The sequence below is a fragment of the Mobula birostris genome, chromosome 16 (assembly GCF_030028105.1).
Source record: "Mobula birostris isolate sMobBir1 chromosome 16, sMobBir1.hap1, whole genome shotgun sequence".
NCBI lineage: Eukaryota > Metazoa > Chordata > Chondrichthyes > Myliobatiformes > Myliobatidae > Mobula > Mobula birostris.
The window spans coordinates 24,655,116-24,668,192 of NC_092385.1; the positions used below are offsets into that span (position 1 = coordinate 24,655,116).

At 39.4% G+C, this 13,077-nt stretch overlaps 1 protein-coding gene across 4 annotated transcripts in view; it reads left to right on the top strand.

Annotated features, from left to right (window-relative positions):
• The window catches only part of appl1 (adaptor protein, phosphotyrosine interaction, PH domain and leucine zipper containing 1), a 70,540-nt gene that overhangs the window by 43,757 nt on the left and 13,706 nt on the right, over nucleotides 1–13,077 (top strand). For all 4 annotated transcript variants that reach the window (XM_072280423.1, XM_072280424.1, XM_072280425.1 and 1 more), the window contains 5 exons: nucleotides 512–694; nucleotides 3,298–3,350; nucleotides 6,556–6,730; nucleotides 6,826–6,862; nucleotides 12,023–12,166. In XM_072280423.1, coding sequence (XP_072136524.1) covers nucleotides 512–694; nucleotides 3,298–3,350; nucleotides 6,556–6,730; nucleotides 6,826–6,862; nucleotides 12,023–12,166 — 592 coding nt within the window. The remainder of the gene's footprint in view (nucleotides 1–511; nucleotides 695–3,297; nucleotides 3,351–6,555; nucleotides 6,731–6,825; nucleotides 6,863–12,022; nucleotides 12,167–13,077) is intronic.

Genomic DNA, 13,077 nt, shown 5'->3' on the forward strand with positions numbered 1-13,077 from the left:
AGATATAATTGGTCAGGGGCATGAACATGAATCTGCATCCAAACATGTTGTCATTAAGTTACATATTGTTCCTTAGTTGATTGTTTGTTATGCACCATGTTGTAGGATGTGGGTGGTCATGGTCATTCCATGACCCTGATTGTTCTCGGCAAAATTTTCTACAGAAGTGGATTGCTATTGACCCCAGCCATTATCAATACTCTTCAGAGACTGTCTGCCTGGCATCAGTGGTTGCATAACCAGAACTTGTGAAATGCCCCAGCTGCTCACACAACCATCCACCCATAGCTTCAAGTGACCCTAAGCAGGTGCTTGACCTTGCAGGCTAGTGGAGGGAAGGAGTGCCTTACACCTCCTTTGCAAGAGATGTATCCTCACCCTACCACCCAACTTCTTAAGCGTATTCTTCTTAAAAGGAAAACTGAGAACATAATACAAATAAAGTATTTATCAATCTCTGTGAAAATGCAGGGGAAGATTGATTGTTTCTGTATTGAATTTCTTGAAACAGCCACAATAGACCTCATCCCTCACGGACAAACAGTTCCACGTCTCTTGGATCGGAATCTCCTGCCCTTTCTACAATTTCATTGGATTCAATAGTTGCCCCAGATACACCCATTCAATTTGATATAATTTCTCCTGTCAGTGAGGAGTTGTCTAACCTAGCGAAGACTTCAGGACAATGTACCAGGTAAGACAAACATGTAAGACTTTTGGGTTTTAGTGAACACTTGCAGGTCAAGAGAATAGAAAGTTGACTAATTCGATTGGAGGGCTCATATATAATGTGAAAGAGCTGTATGCATTTACTTCTGGAATCGTGATTGTACCAAAAATCTTGAATTATTGCATTAGTCTAAGAATTCTCTGGAATAAGCAACTTTGAGACTTCACTTGAGTTCACAGTGTGTTTTCAGGAGAGTTTTTTGGATTTGCACATTCTAGAACTATACGGCCGTACAAAGCTTAGTGTTGTTGAACATGGTAGTACTTCATAGTGATGGCAGGGATCATAATGTAATTGAATTTTATATTCATTTTGAGGGGAGGAAGCAAGTGTCTGAGGTTAATATTTTAAACTTTAAATAAGGCTATCAATGAGGACCTGAAAGCAGAACTAACTCAAGTGAACTAACAAAAGGGGTTGATGAATCATGTCCTGACAGATGTTTAAAGGATTTTTTTAGAATACACAAAAAAGATGCAATTCAATGAGAAAGAAATTTCAAGGAAAGGACCCATTCTCTTTAACTAATGAAGATGTTAAAGATAGCTGAAAAGTTAAAGAGAAAGCATGTGGCAGGTCAAATGATTGAACAGAATACAAGACATTGCAAAATATGACAAATGGCTAAATAAGGAAGGAGACTAGCAAGAAGTGCTAAAAAAAAAGTCAGAGTTTCGGTTTTAAAAATTAATTATTAAAGTGTTTTAATTCTGTAAGACAGCAAGTCTGTGGAATTAATAATTAAGAAGATAAAAAAGAAGCAAGCTTAGGCCATTGATCTCTTGAATCCTCTCTGCCATTCAATATGATAATGATTGATTTTTTCCAGGCTTTCATCTCTTCTATGCAAGGTCCTTATAGCCTTTAAACTCCCAATCTTTCAGAAATATATCTATTCTTTAAATACCCCCAATAATCTAGCTTCCACAACCTTCTGGTGTAGAGAATTCCAGGCATTCAGCACCCTCTGCAAGTAGTACTTCTGAAACACTTCAGTTTTGAGTGACTACTCTAGTCTTGTAATTATGACCCCTTGATTGACATTTTCCAATTAGTAGAAATGTCTCAGCATTTTTCCTGTCAGGGATCTTGTATATTTTATTATCACTCTTCATTCTTTTAAACTCCAAAACTCCAATGAATATGGATCAAAATTTAAAATAAAATGATGACAGAAGAATCAGCAGATATTTTGCATTTGTCTTCATCAGAGGGGATACAGTAACATCCCAGAAAAGTTGTAAATCAGGAATTGGAAGGGACAAAATCAGGGTAAAGATAAGATTTCACAAGGTGTTTATTGGGGATATATTAGATTAAATGAGTGGGTAAAAATCTTGCAGTTAGAGTATAACAGGAAATTGCGGTTTCTCGACTTTGACAGGAAGCATCTTCGAAATGCAGAACTGAGATGCAGAGTCATCTGGGTGATCTAGTACATAATTTGCAAAAGGCTATGAGAAAGTAGTTGAGAAAGCTAAAGGAATGAAACCAAGATTCATTCATTACAACAGAATTGGAGATAGGGTAGAGTGTTTATGCTTCAGATATATCGTGTATTAGGAAGGCCACATCTGGAGTACACTGTCCTATATTGGTCTCCTTGTTTCAGGAAAAAATATAGAATCTAGGTTAGAGGTCTGCAATCCAAAACTTAGTGGTGAACTTAGTATCAACTGAACATGGCAAACTCACAACTAACCACATTCCTTGGTTTGATTATTAGTTCCATCTGAATTAACTAATCCAATTGAAACGGGTACAGGAGTATTGTAATTGGCTCAATTAAGGGAATTTCTTTTTCATTTTAAAAAGTAGACATTACCTTAATTTGTATATAATATATACTGGAAATGACACATAGATTTTGGATAATATAATATCAACCTCCCACAACCATTTCACAACTTACAGAAGGTTATATTCCTGGAAAGCATTTTTAAGTAAAATTTTGTAAATGTAAAAGGCTGAACAAAGTGCATTATGAGAACTTTACTGCAACGTATTTCCAAGGGCATAGAGTGGCATGTATTCATTATAGTAAAAAACGATTTTACAGATCCCATGGGCACCACAGTTAGTGTGATAATCACAATTCAATTTTTGCAGCATCTATGAGGAGTTCGTACGTTCTCCGCGTGAACCACGTGGGTTTCCTGTGGGTGCTCTGATTTCCTCCCGCAGTCCAAATACGTGATGGTTTGCAAAGTGGTCATTGTAAATTGACCTATTATTAGGCTTGTGTTAAATGGGTGGGTTGCTGGACAGTGCGACTCATTGGGCCGGAAAAGCCTGTATCTCAAAATAAAATAGGCACAAATTCCAGAATTTGTAACATTACAGCAGTAAAATGTAATTGTTTCTTTGTAAATCAAACAAAATTCATAATATAGTACCTTGCATAATTAAATCGTCTGTAGATACTATTTAAGTGTAGATTTAAGTGACAATACCCTTGAAAATTGACTTTTACAAAAGAACAAAAATAAACCTAATAGAAAAAAAAAGAAATAAAAATTATTTTAGTTAATAAAGAAACAGCTTACATTTAATTATTTCTCCATTAGAAGAACAAATCCATTTGGAGAGTCTGGGGAATCAAAAACACAGGACTCTGAAGGTAAGATGCACAAATAAAATTTTGCTTTGAATGGTGACAAAAAATGGGTAGTCTTGAATTAATGATCCCTTACAAGCATTGTCTAATATTTAATTCTTTGAATGCAATGGAATTAAATATTACACATTGCAAATAAAGAGCAACCTATTTGGTACTACTCCTCTTGTCCTACTGCCAAGATGAGCTTCTACCGCTGTGTAACAGTAAGGATTATGTATTTAAGTACATTAGAAATGCTACAAAATGGTAGTTCACTGAAGAACTGTGATGAATCCTGGAAAACCTTTATTGAAACATAACATAGTTTATCATACTGTGCCCAAACTCAAACAGACTGCTAACTATGTTACCCATTATGTATTTCAAAACAGTAATAGTTAAGAATTATCTTGACACATTTTTCTGATTTAGCATTATCATAGATTCTCAGTACATAAACCATATACAGTGGATTCCGGTTGACTAGTCCATTGGTTAATCAGGGCAGCCACTTATTTTGGACTACTCTTAAACAGCAAAACCTAATCGAGAAAATAGCTGGGATTCCCTTCATTTATTTGGGACACTATTGCAGTTAATTGGGACGGCACACTATTGCCGAACAGTTTCTAACTAGCCTCAGTCGCATGAACTTGTATGGCCGTTAGACATTACACCATGCTTAGAATGATCAGTTTTTAAATAGCATCTGTTGCGTGTGTTTGTATTCAAAAACCAATGACTCTTGTCACTGATAATTGGTGAGGAATAAGCAGTAAGACAATTCAGAACTGTTTCGCTCGTTGCAGTCATGCTTCGAGAAGCCAGAAACAACCATGAGTGATAGTGAAACGATTTTACTACTTCAGCAAGTTAAGAACTATAAAAAAATTGAAAGTATTGACAGTCATCTTGAATGTTACAATGAAAATGAAGATTTGGAGGGTGTAATCATAGAAAGCATTGTATGAAAGCAGTCCATTATCTGCACTAGGTGTCTAGACTAATTTTGTTCATTTACAGTCAATCAGAGGAACACGGCATCATGTTGGTTGTCTGTTGTATCTGACAATGACAGTGAAATCTGTGGGAGAATTTTTAAAGAAGAAAAGCCATTGCACTGGGCCAGTTCCATTCTCTCAACTTTGGAAGTCCAGGTCCAGTGGTATGAGTAGTCATCACAAACTGGGGTATCCTTAGTTGCAGTGGATGACTATGACTTCTGCTGTGTCTTAGCATGCCCTGTGCTCTCCATAAAGTATTGCAGAAGTCTTCTTGGCTGTTGGTTCTCACTGTTGATTTCATCTGCTCAGTTCACTGGAACAGACTTCACATGCTAGAATAGGTATGTCCCTATTTCACCAAGGTGTGAGGCCTGCCGGCTACCTTCTCCTGGTTTAGCTTGTCTGTTGAAGTGGTGTACCAGCATGTAGTTGCTGTCGCATACAAACAGGAACTACAGATGAGAGCCAACGGTGAGTGAGCTGCCCCAGGATGAACACAACAAGCCCCTTCACCAGAGGTGCTGCATCTCCCTGCACACCGTACTCATGTCAGCATACATTGAATGAGCAACTCCATTGATAACTGTTAGGAACTAATACATAGTTTTAGAGTACTGCAGTAGCATTGACAATGTTCTAATTTGCTCTGTATTTCATTTAAGTACATAATTTGTTACTCAATTAAACAGTAGTTTGTCTTTTTATATCTTTTTAACTATTTACGCAAAACTGGCTAATTGAGCCAAAATGTACTGGTCCGGATGGGTCCCAGTTGTCGGAATCAGGTTTAATATCACCAGCATATGTCATGAAATTTGTTGTCTTTGCAGCAGCAGTATAATGCAATACATAATAATAGAGAAAAAAACATGAAAAAATATAAAATAGTTAAGTAGTGCATAAACAGAAATTAAAAAAAGTAGTGAGGTAGGATTCATAGTTTCAATGTGCATTCAGAAATTGGATGACAAAGGGAAAGCAGCTGGTCCTGAATTGCTGACTGTGTGCCTTCAGGTTCCTGTACCTCCTTCCTGATGATAGCAACGACAACAAGGCGTGACCTGTGTGATGGGGTTCCTTAATGTACATATCCTGGATACTGCGGAGGCTGGTGCCCATGATGGAGCTGACTACATTTACAACTCTCTGCAGCTTATTTTGATCCTGTGCAGTAGCAAACCCCGCCCCCCGCCCATGCAGACGGTGATGGAGCCAGTTAAAATGCTCTCCATGGTAGAAATTTGCGAGTGTCTTTTGGTGACATACCAAATCTCCTCAATCTCCTAATGAAATACGGCTTCTGTTGTGCCTTCTTTGTTGCAGCTTCGATATGTGTTGGGTCCAGGATAAATCTTCGGAAGTATTGACTCTCAAAAACTTGAAATTGCTTACTCTTTCCACTTCTGATCCCTCTATGAGGACTGGTGTGTGTTCCCTTGTCTTACCGTTTCTGAAGTCCACAAGTAGTTCTTTGGTCTTACTGACATTGAGTTGCAAGGTTGTTACTGCAACACCATTTAACTAGCTGATAGATCTTGCTTCTGTATGCCCCCTCGTCACCATCTGAAATTCTGCCAACAATAGTCAGCAAATTTATAGATGGCATGAACTGTGCCTAGCCACACAGTCATGGGTGTAGAGAGAGTAGAGTAGTGGGCTGAGCACACATCCCTGAGGTGTGCCAGTGTTGATTGTCAGCGAGGTGGAGGTGTTATTTCTGATCCGCACAGATTGTGGTCTTCTGGTTAGGAACTGTAGGAATGATCATGTTAGATGCTGAGCTGTAGTCATTAAACAGCATCCTGACATGGGTATTAGTATTGTCCAGGTGATCCAAGGCCACATGAAGACCCAATGAGATAGCATCTGCCATAGACCTATTGTGGTGGTAGGCAAATTGCTGTGGTCCAGGTCCTGCTGAAACAGGAGTTAATTCTAGCCAGAACCAACCTCTCAAAGCACTTCATCATTGTAGATATGAGTGGGGAATCCACTGTATTGATTTGGGTAAATTAATTCACATATTTTTGTGTAGTAGGCTTGATTTTTGTTGTCAGATTTTGTTGTCCTAACAATAAAGTTGGTAGTAAATTAAAGCACCATTAGTTCAATTGATGCATTAGAACTCTCTATATTTTTGAAGATAATACCGTTTGAGCTCTTAGCAAATGCATGCAGAAAGACAAATAAATATTGATTGAAATTTTTAATATTTTCTGCAGAATCAATTCTTCATCAGTTGTTCATTGTGCGATTCCTTGGTTCAATGGAAGTTAAAACAGATGAAACCTCGGATGTTATTTATGAAACAATGCGTCAGATCCTTGCAGCCCGTGCTATACACAATATTTTTCGGATGACTGAATCTCATTTGCTAGTGACGTGTGACAGTTTGAAGTGAGTTCAGTTTTTTGTTGATTGGCAGAAATGTTTGCTTTGTTTTAAACAATTAAAATATAAATATGTCTGATAATAGTTTTCTTATATTTTAGGTTAATTGACCCTCAGACTCAAGTCACACGCTTAAGAGTAGGTACTAAAATTATTAAATAATATTTCATGAAAGACTGTTTTAACAAATTTGTTACCAAGTGTAATCCCGCCTATATCTAGTTCACTTGAAGTTTTATATTGAAATTTTAGTTTTTGCTCTGACAGTAAAATAAAGCGAAAAGTATGTTTTTTTAATCTTGCTGCCCCCAAAGCCATTATTTCCTCTCTTTGTCCCCTTTCCCAGCTCCCTAAAATCCAAAGGTTACCTTAAATCCACTATTGTTATGTCTTTCCTATTGTCCTTACAATTGCTGCACTTCTTCCGTCTCCTAAGATCTTTGAACATACAATATGTTGCTACCCCTCAACCCCAAACTTGCTTTTTTGGAGAGATATCAAGAGACCTAGGCTATTGATCTGAACATCATGGCTGCTAGGAAACTAGCATTCAAGCAATAAACAGTAAAATGCTCTTTTATGCCCATTAAAATGACATTGTATTTAAAAATTCATCTTGTTTAAGAAAGGATTTATCTTTCTTTACCTAGCCTGGCCTACATGTGATTCCAGACACATGGCAATGTGGTTGACTCTGCTTTCTATATGCTAGTCAGTTCAGGGGCATTTGGGACAAAGCAGTAAGTGCTAGTCTCACCAGTACCTCTAGATCCCAGGCACAAAAGAAAGATTAAAAAGTTCCCTTTCCAGGAAATTATCTGAAGTTATGTCACATGGTTCATAACCTTGGTGGTTGAGCTGAAACTAATTCTTGCCTATATTTTCAATCTATTTTAGTGTATTGTTCATCAAGTTTACTGTTATTTAACTACATACATGTATATAACGTACATAACCCTATAATGTATATAGAAACAAGACAATGTTTCTCTGAACCAGGGTGTAAAGCACAATAGTATACATAACACACGATAACTTGTGAAGCTAAAGATAAAATCTACATATGAATCACACATAATTAACCAAATAAATTGCATTAATATTAAATATTGCAAGGTACAGAACAGATTAACCAATGACACCTTGAATATGATGCAGTAGGGAGTCCAGAAGCCTAACGGCCCGGGGGATGAAACTATTTCTCATCCTGACCATTCTTGTTTTTATGCATTGTAGTCTCCTGCCTGATGGTAGAATGTCAAAGAGGATAGTGGATGGATGGTAAGGAGATCGCTATGATCCTCTCAGCTATTCTCACAGTCCTTTGTAGGACTTCTGATGCGAAGCCCAACTGCTCCCATTCTAGATGGAGATGCAACTTGTCAGGACACTCTCAATAGTGCTCCTGTATAACACAGTTAAGATGTGGAGGCGGGGAGCCTTGCTTGCCTCAATCCTCTTAGGAAGTGGAGGCACTACTGTACCACCTTGTTCAGGGAGGTGATATTAAGGGACCAGGTGAGGTCATCTATGATGTGAACTCCCAGGAAGTTGGTGCACTTAACTTTTCTCTACGGACGAGCCATGTATTTGCAGAGGGGGATGGTTCGTCTGCACCTTCCTGAAGTCCACAATGATTTCCTTTGTCTTCTCCACGTTCAGGCTTAGATTGTTCTTCTCACACAAATCTACCAGTTGCTCCACTTCCTCTCTATACTCAGTCTCGTCATCAATATTGACACAACCACTGTTGTGTCATCTGCAAACTGGATGACACGGTTTGAGCTGGATCCTGCGACAAGTCATGTGTCAGCAGTGGGTTGAGCAGACGGCTTTGAGGAGTGCCAGTGCTCAGCATAATGGGATCAGAGATGTTGATGGCCACACTGTGGCCTTACTGTTATGAAGTCCAACATCCAATTGCAGAGGAAAGTGTTGAGACCCATTGAGGGTTTCCCCACCAATTTCTGCGATATGATAGTGTTGAACGCTGAACTGAAGTCTATAAACAGCAGAGTCCCTACGCAACTCCCTTGTCCATTTGTTCCCCCCCATCCCTCCCCACTTATCTCCTTCCTGGCACTTATCCTTGTAAGCGGAACAAGTGCTACACATGCCCTTACACTTCCTCCCTTACCACCATTCAGGGCCCCAGACAGTCCTTCCAGGTGAGGCGACACTTCACCTGTGAGTCGGCTGGGGTGATATACTGCGTCCGGTGCTCCCGATGTGGCCTCCTATATATTGGCGATACCCAACGCAGACTGGGAGATCGTTTTGCTGAACACCTACGCTCTGTCCGCCGGAGAAAGCAGGATCTCCCAGTGGCCACGCACTTTAATTCCACATCCCATTCCCATTCTGATATGTCAATCCACGGCCTCCTCTACTGTAAAGATGAAGCCACGCTCAGGTTGGAGGAACAACACCTTATATTCTGTCTGGGTAGCCTCCAACCTGATGGCATGAACATTGACTTCTCAAATTTCCGCTAATGTCCCACCTCCCCCACATACCCCATCTGTTATTTATTTATATACACACATTCTTTCTCTCTCTCTCCTTTTTCTCCCTCTGCCCCTCTGACTATACCCCTTGTCCATCCTCTGGGTTTCCCCCCTCTCCCCCTTTTCCTTCTCCCTGGGCCTCCTGTCTCATGATCCTCTCATATCCCTTTTGCCAATCAACTTCCCAGCTCTTGGCTCCATCCTTCCCCCACCTGTCTTCTCCTATCATTTCGGATCTCCCCCTCCTCCTCTCTCTTTCAAATCTCTTACTATCTCTTCTTTCAGTTAGTCCTGACGAAGGGTCTTGGCCCGAAACGTCGACTGTACCTCTTCCTAGAGATGCTGCCTGGCCTGCTGTGTTCACCAGTAACTTTGATGAGTCTGGCTTTAAAGCCTTTCTCCCAGCTACACTGGACCCTTTCCAGTTTCATAATAGAAACTGTTCTACATAATTCAAAAACACCATCAATGAATTGTTGTGCTTCCTTTATGAGACAATGTCTAACTTAATGATGTCAGTGTAAGGTGACTGCTTTTGGTTTGTTCATAATGAATGTAAAGAGCTGCGGATTTTGTTACACACATAAAATGACTCTTGCATGTTTTCGTCACAAAATCCTACACTATCACCAGGTTCAAACATCACACGACTCTGCTCTTTCCTCAGCTTCTTTGCGACTGAAATCCTCACTCATCCCTTTGCTCCTCTAGATTATTTTGCTGTCCTCCCAGCAAGTATGCAGTTTTGTAGCCTACTCGAATTTTCACTCTTTTAAAACCCTGATGTCTATATTTTAAGTAGTTTGAAATCTCAATCACCTGTGTTTGCTGGCTGATTTTGGCTTCTGCACCAATAAAACATCTATTTTAAAATAATTTTACATTAGTTTTCGTGTAAAGGTAAATGTAAAGGAGTTGGGTGCTTACTGTTCTGGTTAACAACAGATGGTGCAATCCGGGTCGTATTACGATGGAGGAATGTGTTTGTAGACCAGATATTGAACTTTTTGCTGTTGGACTCCGGCCATATTCCACCGAGATACAACACTGGGTGTCACGGGAGGTTGTTCCTGCCTGTGGCCATCGAACTTTGCAACTCCTCCCGTGGAGGGTCAGACACCCTGAGCCAATAGGCTGGTCCTGGACTTATTTCCATCTGGCATAGTTTACATTTTGTTGTTTGATTGTTTGTGGTTTTTGTATTGCTATATTTATGCTCTATTCTTGGTTGATGCGGCTGTAACGAAACCCAATTTCCCTCAGGATCAATAAAGTATATCTATCTATCTATCTATCTATGTGCCTCCTTGATTACCCACTTCTATTCCTCCCACTGTCATCACAACTGTAGCAATTGCATCAAGGTTTACAAACTTTTGCTTCTTTCTCTACCGTTATCATCAACCTGAAGCACCTCTGTTGTGTCTTGCCATGACATATTGTCAATGTTTCCAGCTTTTATTTCAGATAGACTGTGCCTATACTCTTGGAGGTTTTCATGTTTTATTGTTTTACAACATTGTATCACAGTGGTTTAATTTGGCTTTTTTTGACACTGGTCAATAGAAAAAGACTCTTTTTGTGGCTGAGCTGGGAGAGACTTCACATACAACTACTGTTGCCTGGGTGCTTCACCAGTCGCAGCTTTGTGGAAGAGTGGCAAAGGGAAAGCCACTGTTGGGGGGGGGGGGAACTCTCATGAAATCTTGGCTAGAGTTTCCCAGAACGCATGTAGGAGATTCTGAATTCAGCTGGAAGAAAATTCTATGGTCTTATGAAACCAAAATTGAGGTTTTTGGTCATCACACTAAACACTATGTTTAATGTAAGCCGAACCCTGCACATCAGATCATCACTACCATGAAGCATGGTGATGGCTGCCTCATGCTGTGGGGATGTTTCACTGCAGCGGGCCCTGGAAGGCTTGTGAAGGTAGAGGGTAAAATACAGGGAAGTCCTGGAGGAAAACCTGATGCAGTCCGCAAGAGAATTGCGACTTGGGAGAAGATTTGTTTTCCAGCAAGACAATAACTCCAAGCATAGAGCCAAAGTTACATAGGAATGGCTTAAAAACAACAAAGTTAATGTCCTGGAGTGGCCAAGTCAGACTCCAGACCTCAATACAATTGAGAATTTGTGGCTGGACTTGAAAAGGGCTGTTCACTCATGATACCCATGCAATCTGACAGAGCTTGAGCAGTTTTGTAAAGAAGAATGGGGAAAAGCTGCAGTGTCCAGATGTTCAAGCAGCTGATAGAGACCTATCCTTATAGACTCAAGGATGTAATTGCTGCCCAAGGTGCACCTACTAAATACTGACCGAAGGGAGTGAATACTTGTGCGATCAGTTATTTTGTGATTTATATTTGTAATTACTTAAGATCACTTAGTGTCTTTTTCTATTGATCGTGTCCAAAAAAGCCAAATTAAATCCACTATTATTCAATGTTGTAAAATGATAAAACATGAAAACTTCCAAGGGGAGTGGGAGGAGTGAATGCTTTTTAAAGGCACTGTATGTCACTTGCAGTATCAGATTTTCTAGTGGTGACTGTGCTGTGGAATTAAACCATCAAATTCTCTTCCTGATACTCTCTATCTCTCTACCTCTTTAAGTGAACTTTGGGTCATCAGCTCTAATATATTTTACTCTGGTATCAAAGTTTTGTAAAAATGCCCTGGAATATTTCATTGCAGTAGAAGTGCTGTGTAAATGCAAGGTTTTTTTGCTTATTCTTGCACTGCAGAATCTTCACTGGGCTTGTTTTCAATTGTTTTTCTTTCATTGCAGTTCCCTTTGCAAAATGTGGTTCTTTGTGCGACTCACAAAGAGAATAAACGATTGTTTGGGTTTGTGCTGCATACGGGAGGAAACAGCACAGGGCGTCCAGTCTCTATTTGCTACGTCTTTGAATCAAACAATGAAGGAGAGAAGGTGCGCGAGGCATTCCTTTTAATATTGTGTTTCCTGTTCTGATTTAATGTATATTAATATTATCAATTGGCAAGAAAATTAAGATTGAATTATAATCATATCCAGTCAGGTCATAGACTTAATTATGTGAATTTCTAGCTTACAATTTCCTTCCATTCATGACTGCTATTTACCTTGAAATAACCACTGTGTATGTAGATGACTCAGAGATTGTTTTGTGTCCATATATGTATGTATTTTGATTGACTATTTCCCTTTCAACCTCTCGATCACAACTTTCTCTATTCTCTCTTTCAATCTCAGAAAGGCAGTAGGTGGAGAAAGCAGTATGAATGTTTTACCTAATCATGATATAATTATAACTGCAGAAGTTGGACATCTGAAATAAAAACAAAAAATACTGGAAAGAATTCCATTATTTTTAAGAGTCTTCAACATTAACACTAATTATTTCACTTTCCACAGATGTTTTCTTACCTGCTCAAATCTTTCTCCCATTTTCTGATTTTACTTAATGATATAAATGTATTTTGGTTCCTGTATCCAGCTTTGAGGCTAATGCAATTCCTAGCCTTCATTTTCTCCTCTTGTAGCAAGATTGCACCCCCCCCCCCAATAAACAGATGATTGTCCTTGTACCCGTCCCAGCATTTTGTGGGTGAAGTTGAAGTTGCTGTCTGCTGAATGTCCATTTTTCCTCTCCTGCTGCACAAAATGCTTTGTGAGGGCAAACATTACTGACCTCTTTTCCCTTTAATTCTATTGCCACCCATCACTAACTCTTACCTATTCACGTTTGGGCTTGCTATTCACTACATCACTCTAACAAGCCAACCACTTCAAAGTCACTCATTGAACCCTTCAAGCCTTGCAGATGTGTCAGTCTTTTATCTTAGTCTTCGTTCACCACT